This window comes from Lontra canadensis, unplaced genomic scaffold, assembly GCF_010015895.1.
Source record: "Lontra canadensis isolate GAN:19392208 unplaced genomic scaffold, GSC_riverotter_1.0 scaffold37, whole genome shotgun sequence".
Classification (NCBI taxonomy): Eukaryota; Metazoa; Chordata; class Mammalia; order Carnivora; family Mustelidae; genus Lontra; species Lontra canadensis.
In genome coordinates, this window is record NW_022631031.1 from 4828719 (window position 1) to 4848362 (window position 19644).

At 39.4% G+C, this 19644-nt stretch overlaps 1 protein-coding gene across 1 annotated transcript in view; it reads right to left on the reverse strand.

Annotated features, from left to right (window-relative positions):
• ATP6V0D2 (ATPase H+ transporting V0 subunit d2) overlaps positions 1-14672 on the reverse strand; it is a 44786-nt gene extending 30114 nt beyond the window's left edge. The window contains exons 1-2 of the mRNA XM_032869095.1: positions 14397-14672; positions 2280-2451 (exon numbers count right to left, since the gene is read on the reverse strand). Coding sequence (XP_032724986.1) covers positions 2280-2451; positions 14397-14526 — 302 coding nt within the window. The 5' untranslated portion in view covers positions 14527-14672. The remainder of the gene's footprint in view (positions 1-2279; positions 2452-14396) is intronic.
• Positions 14673-19644: the final 4972 nt, after the last annotated feature.

Below are 19644 nucleotides of genomic sequence, written 5' to 3' on the forward strand. Positions count from 1 at the left end.
AGCAATGTCAGATCTTTGGAAGGCTTCCCAGAATCCTTCCCAAAGAAAGTGCCTGGGCTTCAAACCGAGTAGACCCAAATTCACACCTAATTTTCATCTCTAACCAACTGTGTATTTGTGATTCTTTAAAAAATCAGCACCTGGGGTCTTGCCAATAAATAAAAACTTAGCCTCTAGCACTGACAGGAGGTCTAATTACACAGACAAGGTATATAGGCATTAATCACATACCTCAGGTATACCAATGATTACTTCCTGCCTCAAACTATGGTCATCTCTTCTACTTACTTATTTATAGACATGGTATAGGAATAAATGGATAGCTATTGGGGAAAAACAATTTGAGCTGAATCCCTAGTCTCATTCCCTATACTAAAATAAATTCTAGATGAACAAAGGTTTTAAATGTTAAAAATGAAACATCAAAAAGAAAAAAAAAAGAAAGAAAAGAAAAGAAAAAAAATCAACAATAATGAATGAATGAAATAAAAGGTAAATTTACCTACAAATTGGGGGTGGAGAAGGACTTTCTAAGCAGGACACAACAATCAGAAGTCAACAAATGAAAGGACTGATGGGTATAGCTAGTGAAAAAATTCAATGTTTCTACAGAAAAAAGAAGCTATAAAAATTAAATCATATCACACTGAGGAAATAATTTTTCAACCTATATTATGAAGGGCTAACTTTCTTAATTTACAAAGAGCTCTTCCATACCAAGAAAAACTGCTGAATATATCAATAACAAAAAGACAAAGTGTTTGGTCAGGTAGCAAATACACATGATTAGTAACTACAAAATTATTCGATTTTCATAATAAAGAAATATAAATGAAAGCAAAAGATACAATTTTTAACATACTGGACAGGCAAAAACTAAAAAGATAATATTCAATGTTGGTAATGGTGTAAGGACACAGGCTTTCTCATGCACTGTTTTGGGGGTACGAACTGGTGCTACTTTTGTTGAGTACAACTTAGCAAAATTTGCAAAAATAAAAAAAGAACACTCCTTCAATTCACTACTTCCACTGCTAAAAACATATCTTAAAAATAAATTCAAGACCTACACAGTAATAGGCTAGTTGCAAAACTTTTTGCATTGGAAAAAAAATTAGTTATTTGTTAATAGATTCCTGGTAAATTGAGTCATGATATATATCAAAATGGAATTCTAGGCAGTTGTAAAAAGAAAGATGTTGACAAGGATATTTCTAAGAAGTACTAGGTGGGAAAAGTGTGGAAAGAATATGACCCCATTTGCATAAATCTGAAGTATGGAAGTGGGGTGGGTTGAGTGAGTATCAATGAACATACTCAACTGTAAATATTTTACTAGAAAATACATATGAAATGGAAGCATTTACTTTTGGGGAAAGGAATCAAGTGCAGAAGAAGGGGACATGTGGAATAGAGGAATATTTTTATTTTATACTTTTCTAATCCAGTCTAGGGCCCAGGTCTAGTATACATATCTGTGTATATTACATTGGAATGGTATATATATAATCATCAGCTCCTCTACTGTGGACATTTGTTCCCAGCTTATCTATTAGAACAACTGGAGAGGCCCAAAGTTTTGAGCCCTGGACAGGATTTATTAACTGGATTAATAGAAGTACAATGCATTACTGTGTGAAAATTCAAGCATTTTTAGAATGAAAATCCTTGACAGTGAGAGATTGAAACTACTGGTTATGGAAAGCGAAAAAAATAAAACATATATAACTATGATGGGAGTTACTTCTGCTGTTGCAAGGGAATCAGGAAAGGGTAGATATGGCTTTACAAACAACTTTGATGTTTCAGCTCTAGCCTGACAATTGATCCAAAATGTCACATAGTATTTACTTTCAGTATCAGCAGGCAGAACCTTTAAATAGCACACTTACCATTTTTTCTTAAAATGAAAACTAAAAGCACTTTTTTTTTTTTTTTAACTAATCTTTAGGCCCAGTGTGGAGCTTGAACTCATGACCCTGAGACCAAGAGTTGCATGCTCTACTGACCAAGCCAGCCAGACAGCCCTGAAACCATGCCTTTATGATGGAGGCTGCCATCACCTACATAATCATGTTTATAAATGAATGAAATCTCTTTTCCAACAGTGAATATGAGGCTCTGTGAGTTTATTAGTTGCGAAAATTTGAATGTATTCAAACTTACAAAAAAGAAAAAGGGTTTTAAGCTTCATGCCAGCCTAATGCCCTCCCTGTAACTGTTAGGAGTCATTTGTACAATCATGCAGGAGATTAATTGGGCTTCCTGCTACCACTTACGTCATGTACGTAAAAAATGTGCTCAGGGGTTCCAGGGAATGATTCCGGAAATATTCAAATTCTCTGCATAGCTTTTTCCTCATCTCCGTGTCAATTTTAGAAACAGTAAGAGGATTTGTTTCATTAGCCAAGAAGTTGCCATAGTCAGTGGTCTGGAGATGAATTTTCACATCTGAAAATTAAATGAAACCTCAAATCAGATTAAAGTTTGAACATGCATACATAGCTTTTACAACATTAATTGAATTTATTGTGACTTTATGATAAATGTATATTAAATTATTATTATCTTATTAGATGTGTATGCCTATGTATGATTTAGCCTTGAGTGTTACTCTCTAAAGCAATAAAAAATTCAGTGTTAGTACAGATATTCTAGTACAACAACAACAAACTCAATTATCAAAACAATCTAGAACTATTTAATACAGCTGAAAAGAACACTAACAACCACCTAATCCTAAATTTACCTGAGCCTGTTGTAGTCATTTGGGATTAGCTGCTCAGAAAGCTGTTGAGAAGAATCCTAAAGCTTCATCTCGGCTTGATGGAAACAAGAAATTTATTAGTGATGTTTACCATGGGTACGGGAGGTGGAATGGGCAATCAATAATATCCTTTTAGTATAGATGAAGAAATTGAGTCTCAGTGGGGGCTAAGTGGTAGAGTTGTAGAGAAATAAGGCTTGAATTGGGAGATGGCTCCCCTTACTCTTTTTTTTTTTTTTTTAGAAGATTTATTTATTTGACAGACAGAGATCACATGTAGGCAGAGAGGCAGGCAGAGAGAGAGAGACAGGAGGAAGCAGGCTCTCCGCTGAGCAGAGAGCCCGATTCGGGGCTCGATCCCAGGACCCTGAGATCATGACCTGAGCTGAAGGCAGAGGCTTTAACCGACTGAGCCACCCAGGTGCCCTCTCCTTACTCTTAAAATCCAACATCATTTCCAGAAGACCACACCAGGCATCCTGTAAATGGCAATGTTTTTCAATGCTAGGTAAGTGCTGAAGCATTACATGGGACAGGAGAAGAGGTAAGAAATGGAGCTAGACCAGTAAGCAGGAGGTTGTCCCCAGGAACATGGGGCTTGGCCTTGACGTGGCTTCCTTTTTATCCTGAGGCTTACCGGGAGCCCTTGTTGGCTATGAACCGATTGCTGCGTTAGCTGATCGGACGGTGAATTTGCAATTAGGCCCTCAAGTGATTGTTAAGTATCTGAGAGATTCAGAGGATAGGCATGCTTCCTTAGTACCTGGAAAAGATTATGCACTGAAATATTCTTTATCTGACTGCAGAATTTACTTGTTCAAGTACTTATTTAATTAATTTAATTTTAAAAAAATACATACTTTTTTTTTTTTTGGGGGGGGGCCATGTCTTGTTTGGCTTTTCTTTTGGCAGCTCAGATTTTTTATACAGTTTGACAGTTTGCTTTCTCAGCACTGAGGAATATTTGCCAACAGAAGAAACACAAATGTTATTTCTTTCAAAACCATGATATTTTGCTCATGCGGCATATGTTTCTTTTAAGCAAAAGAACTCCCAAACCTTTCAGCTGCCAGTGAGATCCTGAAATTCAATGTCTCAAGTGTTTCAGACCCCATAGCAATCATATAATACTGTAGTCAATGGAAAGGCAAATGAAATAGAAGGAACCTTTTTTCCCCAGCACCAAAACAATCCAAAGGACCCTTGCATTGAGATTCTCGGAGAATCTCAAAATCTGAAATGTTTGCTCTGAGATGGTAACAGACTGCTAATAATATCAACAATGCTTATAGTTGTATAGTTTTCAAAATGGGCTCACGTAATTTTTTCTCTGCATTTCCCCAAGCGCTTATTTAAATAGGTATGTAATAAAAAGGACTCTGTGGTCAAATAAATTTGGAATAAACGGGCTTCTTAGCTGTAGGAACTGAAAGCCTTTAACACATTACTTTGAGTGATTTTTGAAAAGAGTATGTTCAGAACCTCCCAAGCCACTAGGAAACAATGGAGCCACCACAGAGCACACTTTGGAAAATTACACCACTTTTTTATCCAGAGAAGTGATGTTTTCTCTTTTTCATTCAAATGAGGAAATGGAATGTTTTCCAAACTGGGATCACTATCAACTGAATCAGTTTAATAGGTCCCAAAGAGCAAAGAATGGAAGTATTAGATTAGGCCATTGTAACAAATATGAGCATATAACACAGCGTAGCACCCATACGTGTGCCTGTGTGTCTATGGGGCAGCGTAAAAATGTGTCCTCTGTGGTTTGCAGTCACTAGGGTCAGTGAATTCTTGGAGATCACTTGGTTAGTGAGGTAGGTTGATGCTCTGCGACATCAGGATTATCTTCTATTAACTTGTTGGTCAGATTAGTTTTAGACTATTTTTTTTTTTTTTAGTTTTTTTTAGTTAGTTTTAATTAGTTTTTTTTTCCTGTGCAGCTTCCAGTCTGGGGCTCTCTCTAAAAGCGAACATCCAGACCTTTCACATTCCAGGTAGGTTTTATGCCAAGGAAGCACCTTCTAGAGGAACCCACAAGAGGTGTTTTCCTTGAGCCACCCCCTGCCTTTTCCCTACACCCTACAGGCGCTGAACTTCAGAAGTTACCTGGCTTTTCTGAACTCTGTTTCTTCACCTATCAAATGGATACAGAAAACATGCTTTCGGATTGATGTGGGGATTAAACAAGTGGAGGTAAGTGAAGAGCCAGCATTCCTATGGAGGAGCTACTCCATAATGTTACCTTTTCTCTTCTCCCTTGTACCCCCCTACTTCAGCGATAATCTGATTCAGTTGGCTGAAGACTTTGGTTCTTACTGTCTGCACCAGAATATTCTCAACCAATACACTGGCATCAGCCATCAGATCTTGTAATTAGTCAGATTTTAATACACATACCAATTTCTATAAAACCAGGACATCTCCCTCCATTTTTGCTTAATTTACTGCCTTTCTTACAGTGATAAAGCTTCAAGTCCTTTTCAGTGTTTTCTTACTCCCAATCCCTTGCACTGTTCTTTATTGTCCTCTCTGGTTTCCACTCCACGTGCCCCTGGTTTAGAATGGCCACCTGACATCAAGATTACTGCTGTAAGATCTTAAATTGAATCTCCCAAGCTCCCTTCTCCTCATGTACTCCCTGCCTCAAACTCAATCTTTCCTAAGAATTATTTGGAATCTTGGAGTCACTGACAGTTGTAGGGAGATTAAAAAGGACTTTGCTAAATTTGTAACATTTTACCACTGACAGAATGGCTCTCATGGACATTATCTCTTCACTTGAGCAAATATTCCCATTTCATAGATGAAGAAACTGAGGCCCAGAGAAGTATGTTTATGTTTTCTATGCTTGCAAGTACTTGACTGAAGATTCAGACATGCCTCTTGGCCTCATTTATTTTCCTAAAGCTCCACAATCAGATCTCCAAGGTCCTTCAAGATTTTTTTCCCAGTCTAAATTCCGGCCTTATCTTCAGGTATTCTAGTATTGCAGCCAAACTGGTTTACTCCTCACCCATATGCTTTTATTTAAATATAGGAATCTGTAGTTCGTTAATTTTCCCTCCTGGCCCGGAACGCCCAGCCACCTCAACACTGTTTGCTAGCATCTCACTGGCATTTTCCTAGCTTATAGCCCTGTAGATCTACTTTGCTTTTGAATATATGTTTGATCTATAGGTTTAAATTGTTCTTGTATTTTAGAACTTTTATTGTTTTTACTTATTTATGATATCTTCTCAACTAGAGAGCTGTTTAGGGAGTGCATAATATTTTGTTTATCATATTCTTTACATCACCTAATACAATTTTTATCACATAGATTAGCTTCAAATATTAGTAGATACAATTTCTTTTTTTTTTTTTTAAGATTTTATTTATTTATTTGTCAGAGAGTGAGCACAGGCAGACAGAGTGGCAGGCAGAGGCAGAGGGAGAAGCAGGCTCCCCGCCGAGCAAGGATCCCAAAGTGGGACTCGATACCAGGACGCTGGGATCATGACCTGAGCTGAAGGGAGCCGCTTAACCAACTGAGCCACCCAGGTGTCCCAGTAGATTTAATTTCTGATTAAAACCTAGGATCTTGGGGTTCCTGGGTGGCTCAGTCAGTTAAATGTCTGCCTTTAGCCCAGGTCATGATCCCCATGATCAAGTCCCACATCGGATTCTCTGCTCAGTCGGGGGTCTGCTTCTCCTGCTCCCTCTGCCACTTCCTCCCGCTTGGGCTCTCTCTCTCTCTCTCTCTCAAATAAATAAATAAAATCTTAAAAAAAAACACAACACACACGCACACACAAAACAACAGGGGCACCAGGGTGGCTCAGAGGGTTAAGCCTCTGCCTTTGGCTCAGGTCATGATCTCAAGGTCCTGGGATTGAGCCTTGCATCGGGCTCTCTGCTCAGCGGGGAGCCTGCTTCCCCCTCTCTCTCTGCCTGCCTGCTTGTGATCTCTCTCTCTCTCTCTCTCTCTGTCAAATAAATAAATAAAATCTTAAAAAAAAAACACCAACAAAACAAACAAACAAAAAACCCCCAAACACCCAAAACAACAAAACACCTAGGGCCATATAGCACTTCATTATATAATTCCATGCATGTTATCAGGATTGAAACTCCTGGCTCTTATCAGGATTGAAACTCCTCATTCTGGCACCAAACAGGTGCTCTCTGAAGAACACAATCAGCTACACAGGAAACTGAAACACCATTAATCATAACCATGAGATGGGAAGAATTATTTCAGGAATTCAAAAGTCTAGCAAAAGAGGGAAAACTAGTTCTTGTTGTATACACACAGTTGTTCAGGGAGGGGCTTATGATTTCCTAGGAATTCTTATGATTAACAGTTTACAAAACATTTTCAGAAATTTCTGATGCTCCTGATAACTGGGAGTTAGGCCAGGGAGATATGATCTTAAGTATCAGATAAGAAAGCACCATGTTAAAAGTTAAGCAGTCTGGCTTAATATCCTAGAGCCAGAGAGTGGAATTGCTAGGACTTGAACCCAAACATGTACACTTTTCTAATGTGAATTTTCAGATTCTTTCTATGTGCAAAACATAGCCTTAGGGCAGGGGAACTAGGACAGTAAAGTAGACAGTCTCTACCCCCCTTTTTTTTAAAATGGGTATTTCTTTTTAAAATTTCAGTTTTATTGAAGTGCATCTGACAAAACTCTAAGGTATTTCAAGTATACATCTGATATACATATACAACGTAAAAGTACCCCCCCACCTATCTGACACTTCAGTGGCCTCACATACTGATACTTTATGCCTTTAAAGCAGCTTGTAACACAGAAGGAGATAGATTCATTTATTAGTTTATTAGTTAAGTCCTTAACTGTTAATTCAGGGTGCAAGATAGTCAAGCAAGACAAATGTACATCCCCGGTCTGACACATCTATGCAAATGTCACAGAATCAGGTCCATCACAAGGTACAACAGAGTATGAAGTTAGGGCTTGTCAACTGTACCCCAACATGGCTGCAGTAGGAAACGATTTACAGAGGAAGTAAACTGAGTGGAGACTGGAAAGAGGAATGAGTGTTCTCCAGGCACACAGGATAGAGAATGGAATTTGTGACTGAAGGAAGAACTTTACAAAAGGTAGAAGGGTTCTAAGGAAATGCTTGCAAGGTAGAGATCAGCAAGACTCCTCACCCTTTTGAACCAAGGGTGAAGGTGATCGGGCCTGATGAAAGCCACTGAAGTATTTCTGAATAGGAAAGTGACGGCATTGGATATGCATTTTTAATACAAGGTGGAAAAGTACTATAATTAGAGGCACAAGTAGTATTTAAGGGAGCACGAAGAAAGTTCTTTAAGTCTTCCTCCTATATATATATTTTTTTTCCTTTAAAAATAGATAGTAGGTATAAATATAGGTAAAAAGTGAAAGGTCGCCTAAACTTGTCAACCACCGCCGCCCACTCACTCCTAGATGCAGGTAGTTACTATTTTTAGTTTCTGTTGGATCCTTTCAGTATCTAGACCATCATATAGAAAATGTATTTTTAAATTTATCTGCCTTTTTACTAAGGAGTACTATACCACACATAGTTCTTCCCGTTGCTTTCCTCCCTTAATAGAGCTTGGTGGTCTTTCCATATCAGTCCTCGTAACGGGGTATCCTCATGCCTTTTTTTTTTCCTTTAATAGTTGCAGAATATTCTGTTATGTGAATGTTATATAATTTGTTTAATCAGTTCCAGGCAGATGGACATTTGATTTGCTTCCATCTTTTGCTATTCTAAACAATGCTATATGAAATCCTAGGCCAAGTGTATATGCCTTTGGAATTTTGATAGGTACTGCCCAATTGCCCCATTAAGAGTTCTTATTTTTCAGTATTTTTATTCTCCAGAGTGGGAGCCCTTTTAGGGCAGGGATTATATCTTATTTAGTTTTACTTCCTCAACTCTAGCTAGAAATGCTTAACATGTTGTTAAATTAATTCCTATTGGAAATAAAGGAAGGCTGTGTCCCCTAAAAGGGACGTAATTGTTAGTATGATAGAATCAGAGTCCCTCATTCCCTTTTAAAAAAATATAGCAGAGAGGACAAAGGAAAGGTTCAATCCACAGAGCCAGCAGACACTTCTCACCATGTATTTTAAGAAAATATCAAGTACTAAATTCTAGAGCTCTAAAGTGTTAATTTTACCATCTTGTCTTTTTTGAAGAGGAACGAATATTTAACAGTCTTATTTGTCATTAAAAAAATTCTAATGGGGGTGCCTGGGTGGCTCAGTAGGTTAAAGCCTCTGTCTTCAGCTCAGGTTATGATCTCAGGGTCCTGGGAAGGAGCCCCGCATCGGGCTCTCTGCTCAGCAGTGAGCCTGCTTCCTCCTCTCTCCCTCTCTGCCTGCCTCTCTGCCTACTTGTGATCTCTGTCAAATAAATAAATAAAATCTTAAAAAAAATTCTAATGAAAATAGCCATATTGCCATCAAAAGAAATGGAAAAAAATGCATGTTATTAAGTGAGAGAAGCCAATCGGAAAAGGTTGCATGCTGTATAATTCTAACTATACCACGTTCTGAAATATGCAAAACTATGAGACAGTGGAAAGACTGATGACTGCCAGAAGTAGGGTTGGGAGAGTGGAATGAACAGGTCCAACAGAGTACTTTTAGGGCAGTGAAAGTACTTTGTATGATACCATAATGACAGATACATGTCATTATCTATTTGTCCAAACCTGTAGTGTGTAACACCAAGAATGAACCACAAGGTAAACTATGGACTCTGAGTATTATGATGCATCAGTGCAGGCTCATCGATTATAACAAATGCGCCCTAGGCTGTGCTGGGGAATGCTGACAATGGTGAGGCTGTGCGGGTGTAGAGGCAGGGGGTGTACAGGAAATCTCGGTACTTTCTCCTCAACGTTGCTGTTAGCTTAAAAGCTGCTCTAAAAAAACAAAGTCTTAATTCTTAAAAAAAAGTGTTAATTCTCTAAAAGATTATTTCATGTCCTTTTAGCATTATTATTTCGCTGCAAAGTCACTTTTAAAAGTTTTAAAGTTTCCATATGGTACAGAGTTCCAACACTACCAGTGGGACGCGCCATGTGCACTAGCCTTGCTCTTTTGTCTCTGGGAAGGACTGAGTCACCGAGTGTCCTAGCCAACTGATTCAGGTCATTGTGAGTCAGGGGCAGACCTTGGAACAGATGAGTATTTCTGATCACACTGGCACAATTATATACGCAGTTAAGCACAAGAATGAATTCTGGGACGTTTCAAAGCTTTGCTAGACAATCTTCATTTTCTCTTCTAAATTTACCTGAAATCATATGTATTCTTTCTAAGTAATTCTAAAATAATTTGTCAGTATCAAAACACTTCTGAAGTCTAGAGAATTTGAAAAGACTAAAGGCAAATTTAATCTTTGCTAAGTTAGCTTTTCTTTTGCAGAAAGTGTCTGTGTCAACACAGGGTGCCACAGTGACAGTCTTACCTACTCTTCTTCATCCATTACTGGCACAAGGCATATTTTGTGCAAATGTAAACAGAAATCCCAAAGTCCTTAACATCTGTTCCAATAAATGACCTTGATTTCTTCTCTCCAAGTCTCTCTCTTTTTTTAAAGATTTATTTATTTATTTATTTATTTGACAGAGAGAGAGAGAGAGAGAGAGAGAGAGAGAGAGATACAGAGAGAGATAGATAGATTACAAGCAGGCAGAGAGGCAGGCAGAGAGAGAGGGGGAAGCAGGCTCCCTGCTGAGCCCCAGTGCAGGGCTCTATCCCAGGACCCTGAGATCATGACCTGAGCCAAAGGCAGAGGCTTAACCCACTAAGCCACCCAGGCGCCCCTCCAACTCTCTTTTTAAAAATATTTTATTTTTAAGTGATCTCTACATCCAATATGGGGCGTGAACTTAGAAGCCCAAGATCAAGAGTCACATGTTTTACTGATTTAGCCAGTCTGCTGCCCCTCTTCTCAATTCTCAAAATATCCAGCTCAGGAGACGGTTGGGTTTCTCTCAGCACATTTGCAGGTGCAACAGTTGCACTGCTTTTCACAAGTTATTTCCCAACATCCTATGGAATAATCAGTAGAGCAGACCTTATTATTTTCTTTATCAAAATGGAGCTGGGGTGCCTGGTGGCTCGGCTGTTAAGTGTCTGTCTTAGGCTCAAGTCATGATACTGGAGTCCTTGGATGGAGCCCAGCACAGGGCTCTCTGCTTGGCAGGAGTCCGCTTCTCCCTCTCCCTCTGCCTCTGCATGCCATTCCCTCTTCCTACGCTCTCCCTCTGTCAAATAAATAAATAGAATCTTAAAAAAAAAAAGGTATCAACATAGACAATAATCATTTATTTTCAGTTCATGCTCAGGAGACATGGACATTTTAGTGGAAAAAGAGATGCGGATATGCCTGCACTCCTTGACTAGAGCGTCAGACTAGCCGCGACCATTTTAAGCATCGGTGTGCTTAACTGTCACCTGCAGACGTGAAATCCTTATTTAGATTTCTTTTCTCAGCAGCCATTAGAACGTGCGGTTAATGACTCACACATGATATTCCTGGGAGTCTCCAAACAGACTGGCCCACAGATTCAAACATAGTTGTGAAATGAATGGTTGAAAAAAATATATTATTAGGAGGGAAGTAAGATAAAAGCTGAAGCACAAGGACAATAAAGCAATGGTGTAGGTGTCAGGGTTTCTTAAGAGGGTGCAGGGACGGCTCTGGGTGGTCCATGACCCCTGATAGTACATGGAAAATTCTGTATGCATGCACCTGTGTATTTTCTTTTTCTTTCTTTCTTTTTTTTTTTTTTTAAAGATTTTATTTATTTATTTGACAGAGATCACAAGTAGGCAGAGAGGCAGGCAGAGAGAGAAAGAGGAGGAGGCAGGCTCCCCGTGGAGCAGAGAGCCCGATGTGGGGCTTGATGCCAGGACCCTGGGATCATGACCTGAGCCGAAGGCAGAGGCTTTAACCCACTGAGCTACCCAGGCACCCCGCACCTGTGTATTTTCTAAGAAGATTCTTTCTTCAGGTCTTCAAAAGGGTCTGAAACCCTTTTTTCTCTCCCAAATTGAAGTTGAGGGTTCTTTAGTGAGTTGGCTAAACGTGATTTCGTATCACATTTTAGGTATCTTATGTATTGTTTGTGTTAAAATTTGCATTCTTTAGCTCATTTAAAAGCTTGGCTGGAGGTGCCTGGCTGGCTCAGTTGGCAGAGCTCAGACTCTTGACCTTGGGGTCATGAGTTCAAGCCCCACGTTGGGTGTAGAGATGACTTAAATAAACTTTAAAAAATTAAAAAAGTAAAAGCTTGACTGAAAAATAAGTACAATTCTTTTAAGTGGCTTCTGTTAGAAACACTCATTCTTCCCTGTATTCATTCACTTTATATACTTCAGTTTAAGTACATTTTCTCTTTTTATTCAAGTATAGCTGACATACATTATATTAGTTTCAGGTTTAGGACACAGTGATTCCACAAGTATACACCCTTATGAAATGTTCACCGCAGTAAGTGTAGTTACTATCTATCACACTATGAAGTTACCACCATACTTGCACAGATTTTCTGTACGCGATTCACATTCTCTAGTCACCAAACTCCTCATTTAATATGCGGATGTGATTTAGGGTTGGAATTATATTGTGCTTATTTGCAGCTAACAGAATTATTTATCATCTGAAAGATTTTTCTAGCTGTCTCCGCTGCTAGGGAAAGGAGAGCATCTACCTCCGACTGGCCAGCTCTGCCTTAACTCTGGCTCTAACTGCTCAGAACCACAAACAAGTGACCCAGGACCCCCAGCCTCTGCCAAGTCACCTTCAGGTTTGTTTTGTTTTGCTTTTGCTTTTAACACCTTTCCTAGCAGTTTTGATCCATATTGCTTCCTTGTTTTTTTCTAGAATAATCTTGTGGTCTTAAAGCACCTTATTATTGACATGTTGATTTTATAAGTACATTTCAAAATGAACTAGTGTAGCTGTTTTTGTAATAAAAATACTGTATTACAGATGTGAAATCTTTGGTAAAGTTTTGAAAATATTGTAGCTTAAAGATGATTTCCAGAATAAAGGGAGAAATGGGGAGATGTAAGTAAATAGGTTTGAAATTTCAGAAACACAAGGTAAATAAGTCCCAGAGATCTACTGTATAGCATACAGAAAGTAGTTAACACACACACACACACACACACACACACACGCTCCTCGCGCGCAAACAAAATAACAGAGGGCAGGAAGAAACTTTTGGAGGTCACAGATTTATGGCATCGATGATGCTGATGGTTTCATGGAGGTATACTTACCTCTAATCTTATCAGGTTGCATACGTTAAATATATACAGTTTTATGTCTGTCAATCATACCTCAATAAAGTGCTTTAAAAAAGTATTTTCTATTTACACAGTGCTTCATGGTTTCTAATGTATCTCTCAGGTATTACTTCATTTATTTCTCCAAACAAAGCAGGCAAAGCAGACATTACCATTGCATTTTACAAGTGAGGACTCAGCCTCAGAGGCCATGAGCCTTAGGCCACCCTACCTAGATAGAGCAGAGGTCAAAGTCAGTACTTTTGAATGCAGGGCTGGCCTCACCACCCACCCATCTCTTGGCTTTTTCCTTAAGCTTCAGTTAAAGAGAAACCTCAAATAAATCTCATATCAATATATACTGAGAAACTGGGTATAGAATAAAATTTTCTAGCCCAAGTTTCTTAGCATTTAGTGGGGGGACATTCGCCCCTGGGCACTTTGACTAAGTCCTTCTGCAAATATTATTTATAAATAATGAAATGAAAATACATACAATTACAAAGTAAACACAATATGTTAAACTATGGTTATCAAAATGTTTTAATATGTGTGGTTTGAGCATCCTGCTCTCGATTTTGGCTCTGGTCACGATTTCAGGGTGAAATCCAGCCCCGCCCAGAGTCTGCTTAAGATTCCCTCCCTCTCCCTCTGCACCTCCCCTTCTCTTGCACATGTGCTCTCTCTCAGAAAAAAAAAAAAAATTAAAAATAAAGTATGACATTGTACTTCTTTCTTAAGAGATTAAATACCAAGATTAAAGAATAAGTGCAATACTGGGGTGCCTGGGTGGCTCAGTGGGTTAAGCCTCTGCCTTCGGCTCAGGTCATGATCTCAGGGTCCTGGGATCGAGCCCCGCATCAGACTCTCTGCTCGGCAGAAAGCCTGTTTCCCTCTCTCTCTCTGCCTGCCTCTCTGCCTACTTGTGATCTCTTTCTCTAATTAAAAAAAAAAAAAAAAAAAAAGAGTAAGTTAATACCTAGTATAATTGTGAAACCATGAAATTATGATATTTCAAAATATCTGCAAGAATTGTACAGAGATATGAAAACATCGAATTTTTACTGTTCGTTGACAAAGTACTAACCACTGTGATCTGTTGCCTCCATTCATAATAAAAAGAAATGCTGAAATTTTACTTAGAGAAAACTGAAAAGCAAGATGTAATTTTTTTCCCTATCCAAGTTCACGGACCCTGAAGTCTGGACCCAGGGAATAAGAACCTATTCTGGACTCTCAGGCCATGGGAACACAGTCCCTTCTCCATGCTTCCAATGAGCAGCATCATTTCCTTTTTCCCCTTTGTAAATGGGGAGAAGAGCAGCACATACCTTCCAGGGTCTCACACTGGACCAGGTTGATGTAGTCCTGCTGGGTCAGGAGGCTGGCTTTGCACCCTCGCACCAGGCCTTCCAGGTAGCCATGGTCCACGTTAAAGTAGAACTCGGCGCCCTCAAGCATGGGGAAAGAGATCACAGTCAATTTGGGCTGAAGCAACTCTGGCTGCTGGTTTGCTCCTGAAGATCTCCTCTAGTCTGGAAAAAAGTAGTAGTGGCAATTATCAGGAAGAAATCTATCAGCTGAGAGTCAGGGTTTTCGTGACTAGTTTCCTCTGGTTTCTGCCACTTTCAACAGCGTGCTCATCCCTGTTTTCACAGCAACAGTGAGTCAGCGAGATAAGCCCAATAAACCCGAAGCAAACCACCACAGGGAGAAGTGGAGTAGGAGAGAGGGAAGGTCAGGTCTCTGCTCTTTCCCTTGCAGGGGAGCTGGTCCCCTCCCAGCTTTGCCATTGCAAGTCCTGAAACACCTGAAGCTTCTGTGAACATTTCTCCCCCCATCTGAGCTTTAGAGCTTTCCATTGTGAATCGCATTTGTCCTGAATTTCTTGAGGTCAAAGGGAGGGCTTTTTTCTCTTTTTAAAAATTATGTTTGTAAATAGATCAGTTGGGAACAGGCAGTTTGAAGAATCCTGAGAAGCTAATTCAGCAATGCAGTTGTTCATAAAATGAATGTTTAGTAATGTCTTAACACTGCTAAAGCTGATAGCTCTTAACCCCCCTCATCCCCCCTCCCCCGCCCCCGCCCCCGCTCCCTATCCCCTGCCCCCAGCCCCAAGTCTGGGAGCAGAGCCCAGAAAGCTATCCTGGAGGCAAATACACAGAGCTGTGATTCTATAAGTCTCTACCTTTACAAAATTGGACCGTTCATAAGGCACTCTTTATTTTCTTTTCCCATTTAAATCTCACAATCACTGGAACATGTATCTGGGCAGATAATATTATTACCCGAATCACAGATAAGAAACCAGATCTTAGAATCTGTGAGACCGCTCAAAATGCACAGGTGGTATAGTGCAGTATGTACTTAATTAAGCCAGGACAATTACTGAGTTTCATGCTCCAAAAACAGTGCTTGTTCTCTCCTATACTTAGCTCAAAAATTGTGTCAAATATCCTGAATGCTATTTTACACATATAGTGTTTCACTTTCATATATATTGTGTTAAATTCTTAACTGAATTAAAAGTGTCAGAAATTCTCCAGTCTCTGTCTCAGTATTTTCCAACTGGGAGAAGCTAGATAAGATCGAATCACAAGAAATTCTGCTGTAGTTGTTGAAAAATCACAGATAGCCGGACTTGGTTTAGCACAGTGTCCTGCACTTTGAAAGCTTAATTTAATAGACAGTAAAGGTTCTTTTGATTACCATCATCATTATCCAACCCTCCCTCCAATAATTCCACCATCTCAAACTCCCTGAGTATGTTTTAGGTTGAATTGTATGAACTTAACCTTTGTAGATCAAAAAATGGTTGCCTATCAGTAATTTTATACAGTTCAATTTAATACAAACTTACAATTAAATAAATTATAAAACAAATTCATCATTCCCTAATCATTTCGGCATATTACTATAATTTATGCACTTGAGGTTATGTCTATTATAGATATATGATAGATTTCTGTGTAATGGCTTATTACCATGCAATTTTTTTCAAGTAAAGGTTTAATGATATCATTATTGTAGTTTGAAGTTGACCATGGTGGGAGTGCTTAGAACAGGGAAATAGCCAAATGGTATAAATCAGGGCTTGATTTATTGCTGGTTGTTTGTCTAGACTTGAGAAAATGTTAACAATGCAAATTAAACTCAAAAGTATGTGCTATCTCTCTAGCCATTACATTGTGAATCACAAATTTTGGGGAAATAGTCTTTCAGTATTCAAAAACCATTATCTGATTTAGCAAAGACAGGATTCCCGTAATAAGGACTAAGTGAAGTCCTGATATACGTCTTTATTGTTTCACTTTCATTCTACTCTTTAGTATAAACGAACACATCAACCATCATTCATCTTGTAACTGAATTTATCTGTTGGTTGAAACCGAAGTTTGACTACGGATACTGGAGTTGAACAAAGATCAATGAAAGCATTCTGTGAAAATTGATTGACTATATGGAATTTACAATACAGAGTATTATTTTATTGTTATTTGTAAATTGGCACACATTCTTTATAATAGTAAAAATTATCATATAGACACATATTTTGGGAGGAGAGCCAGTTGTTAAACACTTATGGTACAACACGCAGTCCTCATGATAGTTTTGCTCAGAGCTAGCCTTGCTTGTCAACGTGCTCAAAAGAGAATTTTGTGGATGTGGGTGTGCAAAAAGACTTTTTAAAGATTTTATTTATTTATTTATTTATTTGTCAGAGAGAGAGAGAGAGAGAGCGAGGGCATAAGCAGCTGGCAGAGGTGGAGAGAGAAGCAGGCTCCCCACCGAGCAAGGAGCCCGATGTGGGACTTGATCCCAGGACCCTGGAATCACGACCTGAGCCAACTGACCGAGACACCCAGGTGTCCCCAAAAAGACTTTTTAATTTGCCAACTTTTACATTTATATGGAGAGCCAAGTTCCAGTGTTTCTTTAAAATGGTAGATAGAAGGACTCCTTGGCGGCTCAGTCCACAGAGCATGTGATCTTGATCTCAGGGTCACGAATTTCAGGCCCACGTTGGGTGCAGAGGTTACTTAAAAGACTACAGAATAAAAAAACAATGATAGACACCAACTTCCCCTGGGACTACAAAATTCATGATTGAGGCAGGCCAATTTCTTCTCTTCACATAATCCTTCAAACTTTGCACAAACAAAAATGTCTCATTCCTGCGGCGCCTGGGTGGCTCTGTCACAAAGCGTCTGCCTTCAGCTCAGGTCATGATCCCAGGGTCCTGGAATCGAGCCCCACATCGGGTTCCCTGCTCAGCGGAGAGCCTGCTTCTCCCTCTCCCCTTGCTCCTGCTTGTGTTCCCTCTCTCGCTATGTCTCTCTCTGTCAAATAAATAAATAAATACTCAATCAATCTTTAAACAAAAGTCTCATTCCTATTAAAGTTACTCCTCAGAGATGAGATCCAACTCATGAGAGATGAGGGGAAACCCAGTGCAGGGACACGCATCTGGAGCTTCTTTATAAATGCGTCCCCACGGTGCAAACAAAAGAAAAATGTTCATTTCGGCGTTTAAACGACCAACAGTATTTAGGAGAGTAGCTTGGACTATGGCAGAGCATGGGTGTAAGTCACTTCCTCTCTAAGCACCAGTGTTTCCATGTGTAAAATGAGGGCAATAATACTTACCTCACAGTTGACTGTAAAGATGAAGTGAGATAAAATCCTTAGAATGTTTAACACATGCAGGTATGTGTACTAAGTACGTAATAAGAGAAACTACTGCTATGGCTTCTCCTCTTCCTCTCGTTTCTACGAGCCGCTGCAATCCTAATCCTTTACCACCAGACCCTTGAGGCCAGGAACACTGTTTCACTCATCTTTCTGGCTCTCAGCGGCTCAGTAGCACACCTTGAGAGGACCTGTTTGCTGGAGCAACCAGAACTGGACTTCTAAAATGACCTAACTTGCTCTTACAGTTGTTAGCTCTGCGTTTCTCTAGGAAACCCCACATTTGGTCAATGTATTTGAGGAAAGAGGTTATTTGGGGGTTTTGCAGCATGATACATACGTGTGTGTATGCTTATCTATAAGATATATAGGATTTATCGTGACTATGTTTCAATTTTGATAGCTTTCGTGTCATTAGCTTCACAGCATTAGAGGATCAATTTATTTTTCCAAGAAACAGAGATACTCCTTGGAGAGGTACAGTGTCTGTTATCCTGAAAACAAAGGGTTTCTTTCTAGAAACAGCAAGCTCTTCAAAGGACAGTGAGTAAGCAAAGACGATCTAAGCTGCTTCCTACAAAATCTTCTGGATGTTTTTGTTTCTCTTTTGTTTTGTTTTTAAAGATTTTATTTATTTATTTGACAGAGAGAGACACATCGAGAGAGGGAACACAAGCAGGGGGAGTGGGAGAAGGAGAAGCAAGCTCTCCACTGAGCAAGGAGCCCAAGGCGGGGCTATCTCAGGACCCTGGGATCATGACCTGAGCCGAGGGCAGATGCTTAACCGACTGAGCCACCCAGGCGTCACTGGACATTCTGATGTGGCAGACTAAGGCAGGCCAAGGTCTTGCTAAGCTCTGAGGTAGTTCTCAAGGTGGACAGACACACCACATTTGAACAGTCTCTGGGAGTGTCTTGAGTGTTGGGGAGGATGCACTATGGGGTGGAACAAGGATTCCATCCTCAGTGATAAAGTCAAGGGCCAAGTTAAAGCCTTTTCCTAAAGCTGTATGTACTGGTTGGTTGGTTTAGATTTTAAAACATTGCATGTTCCATAATACAGTCTCTGATCGCCATATAAGCATCACCCAGCTGTGCTTATAATCCACTCATAGCCCATTTTGATTTTGCTATACCAGGTATCAGAAGCTTTTTCTGCATAGGGCAAGACAGCAAATATCTTAGGCATTGTGGGCCATATTGTTCCTATCACAACTACTGAACTCTGCCACTGTTGCAGGAAAGCACCCACAGACCACACATAAACAAATGAGCATGACTGTGTTCTAATAAACTTCATTTGCAAGAACAGGCGGTGGGCTGGATTTGGCGTTTGGGCCATAGTTTGCCACCATCTGAGCTATAACCTTGACCACTTACTCCTCCCCAGAATCATTTTCAAGAAACCCAATATAGCATATTATTTTGTGCACAAATTTCAGGATCTCTAAAAGATAAAGGCCCTTTTATGATATATTATTTATTAATCTTAAATATCCACTGTTCAAATTATCTCAGGTTTTTTTTTTTTTACATTTGGTTAGTTTGAATAAGGAGACATGACAATTGGTTTACGTGTCTCTTAACTTTCTTATAGGTATACTTTCTCTGCCGCTCATGCTGTTTTTTGTTTAAGAAGCTGGGTCACGTGTTTTATAAAGGCTTCCACAGTTTGGTGATTGCACCAGAGGTGTCATTTACCTTGTCACTCTGTCTCCTGTAATTCCTATACACTGGTAGATCCAGAAGCCAGATCACTTTTAAATTTAGATTGTTTTGTAAGAACACATCACAGCAGTGTTGAATATTTCCATGAGGATACATGTAACATCTGCCTCTCCCTTCTCTTTTTTAAAGATGTTTTTATTTTTTATTTTTAAGTAATTTCAG